General features: G+C 33.7%; 1 protein-coding gene across 1 annotated transcript in view; it reads right to left on the bottom strand.

Moving 5' to 3' along the window:
• Positions 1 to 6,285: 6,285 nt before the first annotated feature.
• Positions 6,286 to 19,863, bottom strand: part of LOC111505307 (uncharacterized) — an 85,723-nt gene continuing 72,145 nt past the window's right edge. Inside the window, 4 exon segments of the mRNA XM_074182320.1 lie at positions 6,286 to 9,404; positions 11,768 to 11,983; positions 12,932 to 13,040; positions 14,102 to 14,277. Coding sequence (XP_074038421.1) covers positions 9,321 to 9,404; positions 11,768 to 11,983; positions 12,932 to 13,040; positions 14,102 to 14,277 — 585 coding nt within the window. The 3' untranslated portion in view covers positions 6,286 to 9,320.

Genomic DNA, 19,863 nt, shown 5'->3' with positions numbered 1-19,863 from the left:
CCTACTTCACGATAAATAATATGCACCTGTGTGGAAAATGTAATTAGATGCTTCATAACACCTCATTCAGGTAAAATTTGCAAAATCTTTGGAATTGGCAGGCAATTGGTTATGCTACCTGAATAAATATAATCCACGCCAACACCTATTTTTTCATTATATATAATATTGCTAACTAGGTACACCGGAAGTGCAGGAAATGAATAAAATATGTCATCAGCCAACAGCCGACCCCATCACTATCATCAGTTCACAAATACTCCCAATCTCTCACGTTGGTGCCAAGGCTTAATTCCTCCATGAAATTTTCAGCTGCCGGTGGTTACTGGAACTACGTGACAGGTGCGCTTGGCTGAGTGGCTTGACTCACTGCCTGCCTGAAGTGACTCCGGACCTACTATGTTTGTTTCATGCATATTCAACGAAATTCTATAGTTCAGCAAAAGTGAATATGAAAAGTTGATTAATAAACTTTGCAATTAGAATTTTTATGTGCATATGCTTACAAACATCCCGACTGTATTTCAAATTATCCGCAATGAATTACAAGAGATGGGGTTTGGAAAACAGAATACATAATATGTATTTACAGAATGAAATATAACAACGCATTAATAAAACAAAATCTCCCAGCCAAATAGGTCTGTCATGGAATGCATTCACGTTCAGATTGTAAAGCCAACTATGTATAAAAATATTCAGTTTATATATGCTTTTAAAAATTGAACACTTTTTATATTGCGCGTTTTTTTAATGTCAAGAGGCAGTTGTTTTCCAGAAATGGAAAGGAATAAACGATCCGAATTGAAGAAGCTTGTTAGTATTCATATGCGTAAAATGAAAACAAAACTCTGGATCCAAAAAGAATGACTGTGTATATAATAGTCATCATTTGAAGATTAATTCTGGAGAAGGATTATTTCGCTGTGATGTCTGCTCGAAGTCTTTCAATTGCAAGAATCATTTGACTCGTCATTTAATGATTCATTATGGAGAGAGACCATTTTAAATAGATGTTTGTTCAAAATTGTTCACTATAAAGTATTAATTGACCCACCATAAAGGGTTTCATTTAGTGTCGAAAACTAAATCGGGTTCACCAGTTGTTCAGACAGTTGCCTTAAAGAGAAATGCTCCAACTTATGTTTTCTCATGAGCGCGAACCATGAAGAGAAGCAGATCTGAACTCCTGACGACTTCCCAGGCTCCATTCAGTACCATTAATGTAGACACTCCAAACTCAAAAGTCCACGGCCTCCTTTTGTTGGGGGAAGTACCGCCATGAAACGGATGATTTGGGATGCAAATTCCTATGAAGGTGTATTATTTTTCGGGTATTTACGTCGAGTTGATACATTGGAATAGCAAAATTTGTCGGGCATGCATGTAGCCCTCCACCACCCTCAAGGACTGATGGAGATCCTGTTCTCCAGAGAAATGAGTTCATGCGATGAACGATGAAATGCCTTGCGGTAATCGATCTAGGCCATAGAGAGGTTACTTTTATACTGTATAATTTTTTTCACCACGTTACATAATGAAATGTTTGTAGCAAGTCAAAAAATAGCATGAAAGTAATTTGTTAAACAATCGAAATATTATAAAAACAAACGAGAAACACAAATACAAAAATATAAAAACAAAAATTGAGAATTTATGTTGACATTATAAACATTTAAAATGATTCACGTATTATTCGACAGAGTAGAAGCAAAAACTCAAAAAATAATTTTTTATTGTTTTTTTTTAATTTGGGCATACTAAGAATTTTGAAACTATCGGGAAGATAGTTGTAAAGGTTGAAATTCAGTGTGTTTTTTTGAGATTTAGTCAAACGATAGCGGTTTGTCCGAAATTTCTTACAATGTCTGGTATCATAGTCATGAAGGTCTGATTGCTTGATTAATGAAGTTGATTTTTTATGAATTTCTATGAGAACGTTGTACAAACATAATGTGGGTAACGGCATTATTCTCAATTTCAAAAACAGAGGTAGACAATGATCCCTATAACCAGAGTTAGTAATTATTCTGAGAGCTTTTCTTTGCAATTTAAAAAATTTTACAGCCCCAGTTGAGTTGCCCAAGAGTATAACACCATAGCTAATGTGAGAATGGAAAAGGGAGAAATATGTTACTTTCAGTGTATCGAAACTAGTTATATTTCTCAACTGACGCAATAAAAAAAGAGTTCTAGATAATTTTTTACTCAATTGGTTAATATGACAGGTCCAAGTGAGAGTACTATAAACAACTAACCCAAGTAATTTAACACTGTCTGCACTTGATGTAGCTTGTTGAAAACTGTAACTGTTGCGTTTTATCTGTATGCAATTTGAGTCGATTTGACACGAACCAACTTTCTGCCTTCTCATCGACTTCCTTTGATATTCTAGATAGTTCAATAGAATTTTTGTCAGAGTAAATGAATGTAGTGTCATCGGCAAACAAAACAGATTCATATGGATGCATGAAATTACTAATGTCATTTACGTAAATTATGAACAGAAGTGGTCCCAAAACTGATTCTTGGGAAACACCATGTTGAACGAGTTTTAAATTCGAAATGCAATTATTGCTACTGACTGCTTGATATCTATTCGATAGATATAATTTAATGAGGGATAGAGATAATCCCCTGACGCTATGGTAATATAGTTTTTCCAATAATATGTCATGAGAGACGCAGTCGAACGCCTTAGAGAGGTCGCAGAGCGCAATAGCTGTGTCGTTTCCTTGCTCGAGATTGTCAACTACTTCACTCACCATATTGAGAACTGCCTCTGCTGTAGAGCGGTACTTACGAAAACCAAACTGAGATTCGTTGAATAATTTATATTTTCCAAAATATGCGTAAAGACGTTGTTCAATAATCTTCTCAATTATTTTGGTAAAAATGGATATTATTGAAATGGGACGATAATTGTTAACAAGAGAAATGTCTCCGTTTTTAAACAGAGGGATAACTTTTGATAGTTTAAATGCATCAGGAAAAAAACCACTTGTGAATATTACATTTATCAATTCAGAAAGAGGCTGCAACAATATCTGGGAGGTCTCTTTAATGATATCACTATTTAGTTCAAAAGCGTCTAAGCATTAGGAATTTTTGAGTGAGCTAATTGCACTTTGAAAGTCTTCTTCGGTCATTGGTCCCAGAAAAAAAGAGCTGCAAGGGGCTGGAAAATTTCTGAAATTCAGTAAACCCTCTTTGCATACCATTGGTAGAGCTTGAATGATATTGTCAGGAATATTAACAAAAAAGTCATTGAAATGGTCAGGAGATATATCAGTATGAGATATATTATTGTTGTTTCTGTTTCTCTCAAAATTTATTATTTGCCAACATGCTTTTGCCTTATTTCCCGACGAATGAATATAATTGTCATAAGCTAATTTCTTAGAATGTTTAAACTGGGCAATATACATTTTCTTCAAAGTTCTATATGTTATATAATCCGTTGGTTCTTCAGTTATATCGGCTACAAGTTTCGAATTTGACAAAGACTTCCTCATTCTTTTTAGGGATTCATCATACCACATAGCTGGTGCACATCCGTTCTTTGAGTTATATGTTTTTATTGGAAATATTTTTTGACCAAATCACTATAAGTATTTACAAGGTGGAAAGATAGAATTTCAGCATCATAATTGTTTTGTTGAAACCCCACTCTACATTTACTAAGGCTTCTTTTAGCGTCATTAATCCCTTTTGGGTTACTTTTCGAGAAATCGTTTTTTTATTTGAGCTCATTGGTGTTTCCTCAATTATAATATACTGAGCGCGATGATCGTACAAGCAAGGCTCAAAAACTCCGCTATTTATATTGCTTTCTTTCAAATTGGTAAATATATTATCTATACAGCTAGATGAAGTAGCAGTAATTCTTGTATGTTCTTGAATAATATAAACCAAACCAAATGATGGAATTAGGTCTTGTAAATCTTTTAAAGCAGTTGCGTTCACTTCAAAATCTACGTTGAATCTACGTTCTATGCAAAAAATTCAGAATTTAATTCACTATTGAATTGTTGACATTCTAAAGGCTTCATTTAGATTGATTTTTTAACGAAAATAGCACATCCTCCATTGCGTAATAGTTTTCTGCAAAAGGAATTAGCGAGAAAATATCCCTCAAGGTTCATACTTTTGAGATTTTGCTTACTCTGCCAATGTTCTGAAATACATACAATATCAAAGTGACAATCAAACAAAAGCGTTTGAAGTGTCTCAGTTTTGTTAGACATAAATTAAATATTTATATGAAAACACTCACCGAGCTATCGCGATTCACAAGATTGAATATATCATAAACGTTTTGTTCATACTCTATATCATATTTTGAATCAACTAAGAAGTTTCTGTTGAGACACTGATTTTCTGAAAATGTTCTTTGAATCTGAATCGTCTAATTGCCGCACCTCTTGGCCATATGTCTGGATGGTAAACGTCATTTAATTTATCGAGAGGAAATGACACTTTGTATGTTGATGCACAATCGGTTCTATTCCATTCTTCGCATACGAAGGCAATGCCAGGTGCAGTTTCCTTAAGTGCTGCAAGAAGATCGTTTGCAGTCATGTCAGCTGCAACCCATGAGACATATAGATATCCTATTCTCGGAACTGTTTTGAATTCAGTTCTGTCATTACTACCAAATATTGATCTATATTTGTGTTTATGGTTTTTACTTGGGGGATTCCGTTTGGAGTCCCCACTTGCGTTTTTGTTTTCTGTGTACTTGCCATGTGTTTGCGCTGTGTCTACTTTATTACTTCTCAAGGCTGCACTGCAAGTTTTTTGTGGTCTCACTACGGACTTTTTCACAAGACTGGATTCTGGTTTGGAAGAATTTGTGGAGTTCAAGTCGTTGTCAATAGATGCCGTTATCGGTACCATTTTATAATTGTATATAGTCTATATACAAAGATTTTATCGTTATTATTAAACTGTTTCAAATGTAAAATGAGATTCTCTTTCTCTTGAGTTCTTTTTTTCCAAATGGAATGTCAGTTTACTTACACAATCCAGCTCCTTTTTTAAAGTACTATGATCTTTGACAAGTTATTCATATTGGATGCAGATTTCATTATCACTGGTGTTATGGAGGTTATCAACATCACTGACTTGTTTCACATCACTACCCGCAAATTTACTGACGTACTTAATTAGTTGCACATTATTCAACGTCGTTGGCAATTTGAAAGTCAAAATTATGTCTATGAGTTCATTTTTATTTAGTTTATTCAACTCCGCTGATAGAAGAGCAAATTCACTTACTGTCGCCATGTTAGCCATCACACACAAAAAAATCCTGTTGGCTGCCCTGTAATCCATCACACATGGGATACGAGACGCGTATTGTCTCGCTATAAATGGAGATTAACTCAAAAGTCAATAAATGTATCATATCGATAAATCAATATATCTATTGCTTGCAAAATAGTTCAGTTATTTTCAAAGAAATGAGTCAATTGCTAGTAAAGAACCACGCACAAACCTTATTGAAAATGGCTTTCAGTGAATTCTGCAAATTTTTTGGTTTGATGAACTTTTCAATGTCCTGATTAAAAGTCTCCACTAGCACAACGAAAAATAATTGACAGTTTTTGACAAAAAAAATGCTCAAAGTCGGCAAAATGGGAAATTTGGTAGTAAAACGGGAGAAATAGGCCGTTTCATTTTGCATTGAGGGGTATTGTAGATGATATTATAAGGAAGAAAAAGTTTAGGTTAAGAATGAACGAAATCTGGTTTATTAGAAAAGACGAAAACCAAGACAAATATATCTCAGTTCCATATCACCAATATATGAAGAACTTTGGAAAGACTTTCAAGGAATTAGGTATGAAGATGGTACTTAAAACAAGTCATTCACTACAGAGCCTTATAGGAAATCCAAAGGAGAAAGTCGAGAATTCGGAAAAGTCTGGAATTTACGAAATTAAATATGTAAGGACTGCGATGCAAAATATTATGGACTGACTAAAAGATCTATTAAAATAAGACATAAGGAACAATCAACACACCTGAAATATGGAAGATCAGAAAATTCAGTAGTCGCCCATCATATTTTGCAACAAACCATTCCATAGACCAGTTCATTAGGATTAGTTGGACAAGTTAACAACAACAGGCATCTAGAAGCCTATGAGAGTGTAGAAAATAAGTAAACATAATAATATTATGAATAACGATAGTGGATAGTGGAATAATATTTCATTATCAGATTAACCTGATTGCTGGATAAGTCAATATAAAAAAAAAAGATTTCGTAGAGACTGTTTAATGTGTATTTACAATGTAATCTGAAATATGATTACAGCTTTAATATTACATCATAATACCCACTGTAAGTTTACAAATATCAGCGATATGAACAAAACTATTTCACAGAACTTGCATCATTACAACCAAGACGTCACATAAAGTTATTATCTACAGAATAGGCCTTAAAACAAATATATCCACATACGATCATTTTCAGTAATAATAATTGAACTAAGCTAAAGATATGTACAAATATTTTCGACAAATTATACGAAGATATTTCGTTGATTCATTCATTGGCACATAAACTTTGACTAGGATTCAAATGTAAAGCCTTGCAATAGATTTTAAATTCGTTACAATTATTGTATTGGTCGAAAAATTTTTACAACTACATCTAATATTTTACAGTTATTTGAACAAATATTTACAGGCCAATTAATATATGTTTGATATGGAAATGGTTGCATTGCACGTTGAGATTGATCAAGGTACGACGAAGGAGGATATAGAGGAGGAGGGCCATTTCATATATTTCATATTGCTTTTCAACTCAGTGTCCACGAAGAAGCTTCAGAAAATGACCAAAATACTAACAAATCTATCCCATCTACTGTCCTCACGAAGACAAGAAAGTTATCATATCTCAGATATATATTTCCGACCTTGGTACAATAAAACAATAAAACAAGAGTGTTACTCCTTTGAAAATTAGGTTCGGAAAGATTCTTGTTTTGGTAAGTAACGTAAGTGGAGGAAATGGATTAAAATTTGTGTGTATGTGAACTTGTGTGAGCCAAAGATTAACGGGGTCTTACTTTCAACTATGTGATGACAACTCGAAATACTCAGCAAGATATTTCTTTGTTGAAAGGGGATGTCGTGTGAGTCAATATTGATGGATATTCTTGGTTTTGATAGCTGGTCATTAAAATGCATACAACTACTTGCAGGTCATGCGATTTTCATACTTTACAGAAGGTCAAGTGTCAAACGTTATTTATGGAAATGAAGAGTTTCGTATTCATGTATTCTGTAAAGAATCTAGTAGCATACGTTGAACTCATTTTTCCATTTTGGAAACATAGAAACAGTTTCCAAAATTGAAAAATAAATTCAACGTAAACTACTAATATCCTTATATTCCTTACAGAGCAAAATGAGTTCAATCATGAATACAAAACTATTCATTTCCAGAAAAAACATTTGGAACTTGGTCTCGGAGAGTATGGAAATCAATAAGTAAAAAAAATCCAATTTCTAATGAACGTTCAAATCGGATTGAACAGCTTCCTGTAATATTCATTGATTTGTTTCCCTATAATTTTACCAGTGAAAAAGGATTTACACCTATATTTACTTGCTTTCACTAGTTCACCAGCCATCGCACCCCTTCGAACGACAACCCTCAGAAGTCGAAACTTGTGCAAGCTGAGGACTAACGAAGTCTTACCTTTTAACGTGTGATTCCTAACACTGTATGGTTTCGAGAATATATAACGTTTCAATCTGGAAGCAGATTGCTTATAATAAGTAGATTCGTTCTGTTACTTGCTATTTGGATATTTTTTGAGTACGGAGTGGAATATGGCGATTTTTTTTTGTGTGAGCGTTCCAAAAGTATAAAAAATTTGCAGAATATTCATGAAACAATATGAAGCATTAAGGAACTAACAATGGAGGTGTATGAAAAAAAAATCGTATGACTTCTTGAAAAATTCAACGTTATTCTTGTGCGTTTTGTTCGCATTAATCTTATTCCTTACCGAACCATTCCCGCCAAAATTTATTCGCTGTCTCAGGGTTCGTAATATGAACTCTGTCGCTGTCTCTGTTCGACATATTATTTTGGTCGAGTAGAGAGAGTGAATAACTTTTGGCAGAACGGACACGGACAGATTTGAAATAGATCAATGCAAACAAAACGCATCTAATATCACATAAGAATGAAATTTGCTCATGATAAAGTATACACACTGATAAACAAAGACTTGTTGATGAATACCGTTGATAATTATAGATTCTATAGATTCACCAAATTATTTCAATGAAATTGGTACAATTGCATAGACAATAACATAACCTAAAATAATATTTTATGTCAGTATCATCACAATAAACATCATCCCGTTGTAGAATACGCCACACTGTACCGTCATATGGACAGGGACATTTAACAGAATCGCGGGACCTATGTAGATTAAATCAAGTAAGCCACACCGATCTACAAATTTGCATAAAAAATGTAAAGGTATGAGGTACTGCACCAGTGTATATGCATCTTAAGTTATGTTAAAAAACCTTACTGGTTGGCTTTTTCCAAACCTTCTTCTCTTTAGTGTTTTACAATCATCGAAACGATTGGACCAAGTTTCTAAGATTAAATTTGACGGTTTCACTTCAATCGTAACTGTGAAAATTCTAATAAAAATAAAAGTGGGTAATGTTCATTCTGTGTAAATAGTGATAGTCATTCTCATCTATATCCTCTTTAATTTTACTACAGAACACCGTATAAATAATAGCGTTCTGTGCTTTACTTCTTCCATTGTATCTCTGTGTGTATCTCTTATATTGAGAGGTTCCAGCAGTGGATGATTCAAAAAAGTTATGAGAAAAGGAGAGTTAGAAAGATAAACACCAGAGACACCAGAGTATTGCACAGTGAGATCAATTGAGTTACTCTGGCACAAATGTTATATTTTTTAAAACTAGATTAAAATATCTCGAATCTCCATAATCAACCAGTCTCAAGCCGTGTTTTTGTTCATAAATTAGGTGTTTAAAAAAAATAAAATTAAAAAATTACAGTATTAAGTCAGTTCATGAAGATTGTATAGACATAACTTGTTACGAACAGTCCGTTTCTTTTACAAACTAACACTAAATCACTATGAAAAATCATCAAAAACAGTCAATAATGATTCCATCTATTCTGATCAGTGCGAAGAAATATTTGATGGAACAGAAGTTCTCTCTCCTCTCGAGTCATATTTTTGCAAACTGCCAGTAGATCAAATGAATACTCCCAGTTGTTCTGATGTAATATTTCATTTCCGCTCCCAACTTCCATTGTATAACCAAGATGATTCATCGCGAGATTTTGTCCAACAAGCCGGTTCCAGACTATTTTCCTGGAAATGAATATGGAATTATTAACAAAAAATAATTAAAAAACGAATATAAAATAGAAATATGTGATCAGAATGAGAAATAAAATATATTTCAACCCGAAATTAAATTACACTTTTGACACCGTTATTCTGAACGTATTCAATACTGCAGTCCTCCAAAAGAGCGTCCAAGGAGGATCAGCAGATAGCCGTTATCAGACCGCTTTTATCTAGTGATACTGTAACCATGGAGTGAAAAGTCCCGGGCCTAAGAAAAAAAAAACGTTTTTTTTGTTCAAAATTGGCTTCAATCATCAAAGTAATGACCAAAGCGAAACCATCACTATCAACACTTCGCAATTACTTTTCAATATCTAAAGATCAAGTCTATCACATCGATGACCTGCGTTCAATTCTTCAACGAAAACTTTTTTATGACGTCATGAAACAAAAATGTGTTGAGCGAAAAGATGGACTGACGTAAGCGCGCCATGTGACTGGTGGTCTGACTCGTGGGATACGCCTGGTCGTGGTTGTCTGTCTGCTTGAATTATTTATGTCCACAAAAAGTTGAAATCTCCGCCACGATGTTCTGAGATGCAGAAGCGTGCGTTCTGATTAGCTGGCGAGCTGGGTGACAGTTTGAGGACTCTACAGGACAATTTGGTAAACTCTGATTGACTCACCGTCTAGCTAGCTGGGTGACAGTTTGGGGCAACCTGACTGGTGTAATTACGTCACTGTCTGCCTGAAGTGAGGTAACTTCTACTAACATTCCCATACCACTTTTGTAGAAAATTTTGCCTTAAAATAGGCCTCTGTTTCAGCAATGAGCTTTTCATTCTCTTTGCGAATGCCAGTAGTCACCAAGATCCAAATATGTTGAATACGCACATCCCAAAATACCTAGGCCATAACCTTTCCAGCAGATTGTTGTATTTTCGGGCGCTTTGGACGAGGTTCACCAGTTGCTCTCCACTCAGATGACGATCGTTTTGATTTCGGAGTGAAGTGATGGATCCATGTCACATATCTACGTAAAAATTCCGGTTTGTTTTGTTTGAATATGGCTGAGCACTGCTCAGAATCATCATGACGTTCTTGTTTTTGATGAGCTAGCGCGGCGCACACTTTGAACAGAGCTTTCTCATACTCAAATGCGCATGCAGTATAAAGCGAACACGTTATTTTGATATCTTTACAATGTCAGCTAACTCACGCAACTTCTCTTTTCGATCATTCACGACGATTTTATGGATTTTTTGTATGTTTTTTGGTGTTACTGCTTCATTTGAACGTCCACTGCGTTCTGCATCATTGGTGTCTATACAACCACGTTTGCAGTCAGCAAACAGTCTATAGATTAGATTTAAATTATAAAGTAATATATATTTTTCCCTCTACAAATTTATAACTACACGGGCACGTAAGTGTTATTAAATAAATTGATACTTAATTGAAAATAAATAATTAATGGAAACAAGATTTAAATATAATGTATTTGTTAATAAAAAATGAAAATTATTTATATTTATTTATTAAGTAATAATTCATAAACCTTAAATGAGCTGATTTCGATTGGGACAACATGTTGATTTCAAATAATATTTAATCTGCGCTCGTGCTGCTCTCTATCTCAAAAACGATTAAACGTATGAAAAAATGTTTGCAACAAAAGTTGTAGAGAATTCCATTTTCTACAATATTGAAGATGAATACAATCAGCATAAACTCAATTGGAAACGAGATATTGGCAAAAAACGTGCCAAAAGTCGTTTTTTTTGACTTTTGACCCCCCATTTTTGAAGTTGCGGCCGTCGAATCATATGTGAATTTTGAGAATACTTTTATGATGCCATAATACAAAGTTTATACAAATTTACAGCTGGGTTTGTCCACTTTCCTAGGCAGACCCCCTAAAATGACTGGACTATAGATATCATATCATATTTTGCTTCATGGGAGCCGTCCAAGTCTCCTAAAACACTGCAGAGTCATTATTGAACCTTCCCCTCATCTTTTCATATGACTCCCGTTCAATCTTGTTCCTTTGTTGAATGTTTGTCATATTTTTCTGGACATAATTTGGTTTGTCCATAAATTGTTTGCCTCCTGTGATTAAGTGCCTCACATTCTCATAAAACATGACGATCTGTCTTTGTTCTCAGAATGTACAGTATCCAATTATAAGTAGTCCTGTAATCATTATGAACCGATTTCTGTTGTATTGATGTAGGTAGTTCTTAAATTATTTTCCCAGATAGTCTCTTTTTATCAAGGTCAATCCGGGTTAGTTTCCAGGCGTATCTTCCGAGTTTTCTCAATGTTTGGTTCGTTTAGGGTCCAAAGGTATACCTACTCACTATAAGAATAATTATACTCACCGCAAATTGGGAGTGGTTCATTGATGTAGAATTAATATATTCCATATTTGAGTAGTAGGGGTAATTGTTATAACAGTTGGTTGAAGAATTCGTTGTACTCAAAACTGAAGCTTGTGTTGAGGTACACCATCTATGCTGATCCAATGCAAAACTGTCTATTGACGCAGGTGACCAAATACTTGAGTTTGCAGAGTTGGTGAAGGTTGAGCTTGGGATCTGAAATCATGTAATATTGGAATTAATAATCTGTAATATACTTTTTTGTGGTTACTCATTTGACCCTCAGAGCGAGGGTTGGTTGAAACCCTTTCTATTCGATAATATAGTTTTTAAAATGCAATATGAAAAATATAAATCTATATGATTCCATCTTATTTTGAGCACAATCTTCTTTTAACCATTGGGTTTATAGAATTACTCGTATAGTTAGGTCGGTCACACCACAGTACTTGAATAAAGCAGGAAAACAGTTTTATTCAAGCTTAGGATATTTCTCAGGTCTTCGATTTGTTTTTTACATTATAATGAACCAAAGGTATTCATTGAGTTCTCAATGATTTGGGTTACTTTTCAATTGTGGATTCTTGTATTAAATTAGAAAAATCTGAAATTGATTCATTTCCTGATTGTTTATTGAAAATTGATAATGTGATATGCACACTGTATACTTTTCTTTCTTGGTGTCAAAAAGGATTTTATAGAATTATAACCCCAAGTGTTGATTCTTATACAATCATATTAACCTAAAAACCCACGATCACAAACAAATATTAATTTTATCCCTTTAGAGTGAAAATCATACAATAAACTGTACTAACCAGTTTCCGAAACTATTCTGACTTTTTTAACCTTTCTTTAAACAGTTATAGATAAAAAACACTTTATTGTGATTTGTATTGAACACGTGTTTCACTATATATGTGCTCCGATTTTGTAAAATCTCATAATGAAGTTATTTGGGTACGTTATGGATTTCATCAAGTATAGGCCAATTCTATCAGATATAACAGTTGTACTACAGATCATTAACCTGCTCATTCTCTAATAAATCAACCCCCAACTAATGTGTATGGGTTCCTCTTATAATTTTTCCAAAATTTAAATATTTGGTTCTCTTTACGGTCATGGTATAAAGTCATGTGTAGAAACAGAATACTGTATTACCGTGGGTGGTGTGGTGCTGCCACCGGTAGCGAGTAGCTGCGACTTCATGTAGTTCGGGCTGTCCCTGAGGTGTGGCGCTGTATGTACTGAAGGAGAACTTGCTGATGAACTGAAATTGAAGTATCAAATGTATATTTGTCAGTGCGGCATGGAAGTGAGTTATCCCTAAATATTCTCCAGTAGAAATGATATCATTTGGTTTCATATTCAGATGTCGTCAGGAAATATGAGATTATATCAGTATATACCGAGCGGTTCAGAAGTTATTCCCAAAATATCAAAAAGCTGTTCTATTCAACTGTTCCTATTTCCAATGAAAACTCAATTGTTGAGGAGTCTACTTCTTCATGAGAATTTTCTCTTTAATAAATGATGATTCGATTAAAAACTTTTCTGATACTTGATTTGACTGTTGATGAAATTTTATAGAAAAGTAGTCGACTTTGAACCCGAAATTTTTGATACTATCGACCCCGTATAAATTCAGTTGACCCTATGAAATCTTTTGAAAGTATTTTTCCACAAGGGAATTGCAAAGGATTGTTCACTGAAGAATTTCTCAGAAACGATTCCAGTTATAATTTTCGAACTGTTGATTTTCCTGTATAACCCCAAATAGCCCCTATACACCCCTTGAATGAAATATATATGTTTCATTTGGAAAACAAAAATAAGAAAAATTTAATTTTGAGTTTTGGTTCACCCAGTATCAGAAAAAAGACTGTGGTGAGAAGACACTTCCAATTTTTTTCACAGATAAAAAGGGAGGTCTTGTGATACGTCATTTGACAAGTATTTCAATTCTTTCTCCAATATTTTCTAATTTTTGAAAATCGGATCAGCCGTTCCTGAGTAATTAGCAGATTTTTATTATGTGAAAGCTATTTTCCGGGTTTTTTGACCATGGTCTGTAAGGTTTTTATGCTCAACGTTGGCTCAACGTCTCGGCGACGAATGATGCAAAATCAATGTCTTTTCTATCAAAAAGTACCAAAAATGATACCTTTATACGTAAATTCTGTCCGACCGTGATATCTCGTTCTCTTCAAAATACCAGACGGGGGACTGTATTATTTTGGGTAAATAATATAATAGGATGTGGCCTTTGTATGTATTCGTATATTCAATGATAGATTATAGATTAATAGAATTTCTTCAGAATTATTTTACCTGGTACTCGTATTATTATTATTGCTGGAGACAGGGGCTGGCGGCGTAGGAGAGGACTTGGCAATGACGCTTGAGGCCGGTTTGTTTTTTAATCTTGTGGTTTTCTCTGTACTCTGTTGTTGGGTGTGTTGTTTTTGTTGCTGCCTGCATTTCGCTCTCCTGTTCTTGAACCAAACCTGAAATGAAAGAATAAAAGAGTGATCCTTTTTTGTCCGATTGATTCATAAACTAAATATACAAGGGTAACATGATTGTTATTATTATTTAATAACCTCCAAAAGAATATAACTCAAAATTTTCGGATAATATTTTTGTATATACAGTGTGACCCATTTAAAATGGAACCACCCCTGTAGAATATGCATTTTTCAATCAATCTCAATTTTTTTTTATTGAAATATTAAGCATGAAAAACTGTATCTTGACACTAACTTTCACAATTTTAGTTTCATTTCCAAGGCACTCTATGGTTTTTTTTGTTTGTCAAAAACGGCAAAAGTTTATTAGGCAATTTTTGTTTTCAAATTTGACTACACCACTGGATTCGTAGTCGTTATAAATCAAAACTGTCAAATTTTCATTAAAAAAATATTTGTTAACAACGAAGTTACAACAACTTCAATTTTGGAAACAAAGTATTTGTTTGTAATTTTTATTCAGATTATAGACATATTTGAGATCTGACAACACTGTCATCACCAAGTAGAACACCAGTGAATTTGTACAGTGAAAATCCGAAGTCAACAGCTCAATGCGTTCTACAGTTATAACTCCTGAAAATATGGTAATGTGAGAGATTTGTGGTGCAAGCGTTTTGTAATAAAAATCTGACTACGCCACTGGATTTGTGGATAATATTCCCTTAAAATCATTCATTTGAGTGTAGGTTACGAGAAGTGAAAATAAAAATTGAATAATTGAATAACAGAAAATTAAAAGTTCATTTTCAAGTTACGCAGTAGTAGACCAAGTTCAGAATCTCATGTCATGGGATCTCCCAATTGCGCTTTTACCATATCTTGATAGAATCTTGAAGTATTAATGGTCATACTTGTAAGCTTTTTGGAAGTTTCCCAATAATAAATAATAGTACTTTTGTAACAGCGCACCTGGAAAATCACATTTTATGAGATTCTGAACTTACTCTACCTTCTTCTATAGCTGATGAAAACAAAATGTATACAAACAAGTTTCAAAGTATTTATTCAACAATTAATTGCCATTAAGAAAAAACTGATACTAAAATAAACATTGATTTAAAACTAAACATTCAAATTTTTGTGGCTTCTACCAAACCTCCATTAAGTTCAATACATTTATCGTATCTCTTCCGAATATTGTTTACACTATTTCTTATTTGTTGAACTGTAATTTCGGCACAAGCTTGTCGTATCCTTTGCATGAGTTCAGCTCGATTCGTTGGTCTTGTTCTGTATACTTTTTGTGTCAGAATACCCCACAGAAAAAAGTCTAATATTGTTAGATCAGGCGATCTAGGTGGCCATTCAATTAAGTCACTACCTCGTCCTATCCAATGATTTGGAAACTGGTTATTTAGCCACTCTTTAACAATCCTCGAATTGTGCACGGAACAGCCGTCGAGCTGAAAATATAAATTTACTTGTTCCGCAAGAGGCATTTCATCTATTTCGTCCGATAATTGGTTATTTAGAAATTCCAAAAAAATTTGCCCGTTTATGTTTCCATCAAAAAAATATGGACCTATTATTCTATTTTGTACTATACCACACCAAACGTTAACTTTTTCGGAATATTGACTTTTACAATTTATGATCCAGTGCGGATTTTCCGTAGCCCAATACCGAGCATTTTGCGATGAAACTACCCCATTGGTGCTGAAAGAAGCTTCATCACTAAACATTATGCAGTTTAAAAGATTTCTTGTATTCAGGTACTCGCCTTGTGCCAACAAACAAAATTCCATACGTTTCACTTCATCACCTGCCTTTAAAAAGTGAAGAAATTTAGGTTTAAATGCTCTCATTTTGTTTTGTTTAAGACATCGTCGAATAGTCTCTCTCGGTAAGTTTAAATCCAAACTGGCGACTCGTAAACTTCTGTTTGGGTGGTTTTTAAAATAATCTAAAACAGCACCTTCGTTTAAATTTCTTCTTCGGTGATTATTTTTTAAAATATGTTTGCTGACTGCACCGGTTTCTTTAAATGTTTTGTTAATTTTACTGACGGTGCTTCTGTCAATGGGAAGTCGATTTGGATGTCTTCTCTTTCACTATGATAATTGTCCCCAGAAATTCTCACAATTTCAATTCTTTCTTCTAATGATAATTGCAAAGCCATTATTAAATGCACGTAACTAACAACTATTATTTTATTTATGATTAACTGTCAAAATCACAGCCTACTGTTGATTTATTATAAAACCTTTGCATAATGAGTTCAGCTTCCTCAAATTATTGATATCTCCTCTAAAAGATTGTTTTAGCTGAGTTATGAAGAATTTACAGGGAACAATTTTTGTCCTGCTCTCTGTTTTATTATTGAATAAATGATTTCCATGCTTTAAATCAATTTGATTTTAGCGGCTATGCGGAAGAATGTACTAAGTACTGCATAACTTGAAAATGAATTTTTAATTTTCTGTTATTCTAGAATACACTTCTCGTAACCTACACTCAAATGAATGATTTTAAGGGAATATTATCCACAAATCCAGTGGCGTAGTCAGATTTTTATTACAAAACGCTTGCACCACAAATCTCTCACATTACCATATTTTCAGGAGTTATAACTGTAGAACGCATTGAGCTGTTGACTTCGGATTTTCACTGTACAAATTCACTGGTGTTCTACTTGGTGATGACAGTGTTGTCAGATCTCAAATATGTCTATAATCTGAATAAAAATTACAAACAAATACTTTGTTTCCAAAATTGAAGTTGTTGTAACTTCGTTGTTAACAAATATTTTTTAATGAAAATTTGACAGTTTTGATTTATAATGACTACGAATCCAGTGGTGTAGTCAAATTTGAAAACAAAAATTGCCTAATAAACTTTTGCCGTTTTTGACAAACAAAAAAAACCATAGAGTGCCTTGGAAATGAAACTAAAATTGTGAAAGTTAGTGTCAAGATACAGTTTTTCATGCTTAATATTTCAATAAAAAAAAATTGAGATCGATTGAAAAATGCACATTCTACAGGGGTGGTTCCATTTTAAATGGGTCACACTGTATATAAAATTAACCAACAAAACGAAATCATAAATAGGTACAAATCAAATTAGGTATCTACAACTTTTTGAGGCCGGTGCCAGCAGAGTAATTGAACGGTAATCTTATATTTCATGGATACTTTTCTCAATTGATGGCTTCGACATCAAAAAAAATTGCAGGGACTCAATTTGTTCGCATATATATTCTCATGGACACATGGGTTGTTTTGTTTTCCGGGTTTCATTTTATGTTCTGTTTTTCTCTAGACCTAGATTATTACCAATTTAATTTCAGTCTAAGACCCACCGGTGGACAGCTGTTTCAGTCTGTTGGGCATCATCAGTACCGGGCAGGCGATTGAAGACAAAATGTGAAGAACCAAGAAGAATACTTGGATAAAAATAACTGCGTAAAAGCAAGCGAGACATAAGTGGAACCACCTATTGGTGTTATACCGAAGTTAGCTTTCCAAGTTTTTTATTCTGGAGTGGTTTGAGCACCAACTAACTAACGCAGTTGTCGGTTGATTGGTTGGTCCTGGAATACCACCGGAAAACGAATCCACATGTTTCTAGAAATGATATAAAATCAAGAAATGGCAATGCAGTCGAGCTGCTGGAAAATAATTTCATGAAAATCAAAGGAAAAAGATGAGTACTATTCTGATCATTCCGAATTTGATTTCAATTTAAGAGCCACGGACAAAATATAATGAGTTGTTTTTCCGGGTTTCGCTCCGTGTTCTGTGTTTTTGATCCTCACAAAAATTATTTTGCGATGGAATTCGGTGTGTAGGGTTAAAATCGATTTCCAAGCAACTTTTTGGAAAAACTTATTTCGGTGAAGCAAAATATAGAGAACTTGCCTTTTTCACAGGAACGTAGTATAGGCTAGGTTCAAGGCTGTCACTCGGAACAATCAAATCTCTCTTTCAAAAATGATTAATATACAGGGGTGTCTTCATTTTGAGTGTGTCACACTGTATGTATGTAGGCATACGTATTCATTATAAATGTTGTACCTCGTTCTAAATGTTGATAAATTTCACCTTCTTCTCAAATCACTCCGTCCATTGGCGAAAACCATATGAAAATCGGTTCAGTAGTTTTTGAATTCATCACGTTCAAACAGACAGACACGGTGGGAATTTTAATTGTAGTGATTGGTGGTTGAATACCAAGGCGACAATCCATTTTTACCAACTGCGGTACTGAACAAACACCTCTTCAGAGTCAATACCGAAAGGAAACAGGCAATTTGCCGCCCCCAGAGAGAATAAGGGTGTTGTTAGAGTAACCAGAGATCGACAATGGCTGTGGGCGAAACAAATGCGAAACGTGCTTCAGCATGACTCTGGGAGGCTAATAAGGTAACGACTGGGTATTCAACTATTCACTTAGGAAATGGATCGCTTTCTAATGTCTCCTTGGCCCTCGCTGATTTATTATTATGACTTACATTGTGAACTTTGTTCTGGCAGCCATTGTAACGTTGCTTTAATGTTTTATTGTTGGCACACGTTTAGGTATTGTTCGTGTAATGATTTTGACACCCTGTCTTCTTATCAGAGAAATAGTTTCTTTTTCTGTGAATTTGGTTCCACATTTGTTTGCTGTTGTATGCTGAACTCGAATATGATATTCTTTATCGACAACTAATATACGAATTCTATGAAAATTAAATTCAAAATCATACGTAATAGATCATTTTTCAACACCTGCATTGCAAAAAAATGTACTGTTTCATATGCTTTTTTTAATTTCTCTTTTACCTGGCAGAATAAAAATAAATGAAATAAAAACAGTAAAAAGTTTTTATTGAAAATTGATACATGGTTATTTTTATTCAGGTTTTTATTATTCAGAAATGTATAAAGTTTGGAAATTTATTTTTATAGTAATCTCGATAAATCAGTGAAAATATTAGAATCTGAAATTCAAAACAGTCATCAAAAAGTTTCTCCTCGGGAAATGTTTCTACGATATAATGGATTATTTGAATCAAGCAAGTTTATTAAAATACCCTTAATGAATTGTCTTTTAGAATCAAATAATCATTTCGTCAGCCAATAATTATTTTAAATAATAATTTTGATGTGAAGTATATGCCCAACTAGCAATTTCGTATTTCATAATAGTTGTGGAAACGTTTCGGAGGAACAAATTATAAAACTGCATTTCTCCCAGAAATATTTTCAATGTGTTTATAAAACAACTATAAATAGGAAATTGACACCGTTTTATAAAACATTATAGTCTTCATCAATATTTTGTAGGGCCTTTTACAAACACTACAAAACAGTTTAAATATTTTGGCAGTTACTATGAAACTTTTCTAACACTCTTAAAAAGTAGTTTTGTAAAGACTTCTCTTACTGCACTTTTGCAACATATTTTGGTGATAAAATAAGCAGAAGACGATTTTATAAAAGTTTTTTAGTAGTTCCAAGTAAGCATTATAAAATATAATACAGCTGAAAACGATAACAATAAAATAAAAAAGTGTTAAAATTGTTTTCTTGAAGGCGCCAGAAGTAATTTTGTATTGGACACTAGGAAAATATAATA

Source organism: Leptinotarsa decemlineata, unplaced genomic scaffold, assembly GCF_025532065.1.
Source record: "Leptinotarsa decemlineata unplaced genomic scaffold, Ldec_3_MD MMD2_tig00026328_RagTag_RagTag, whole genome shotgun sequence".
In the NCBI taxonomy this organism is placed as follows: Eukaryota; Metazoa; Arthropoda; class Insecta; order Coleoptera; family Chrysomelidae; genus Leptinotarsa; species Leptinotarsa decemlineata.
Note: the sequence above shows the minus strand (reverse complement) of the source record. Positions and strands in the feature narration are given on the sequence as shown.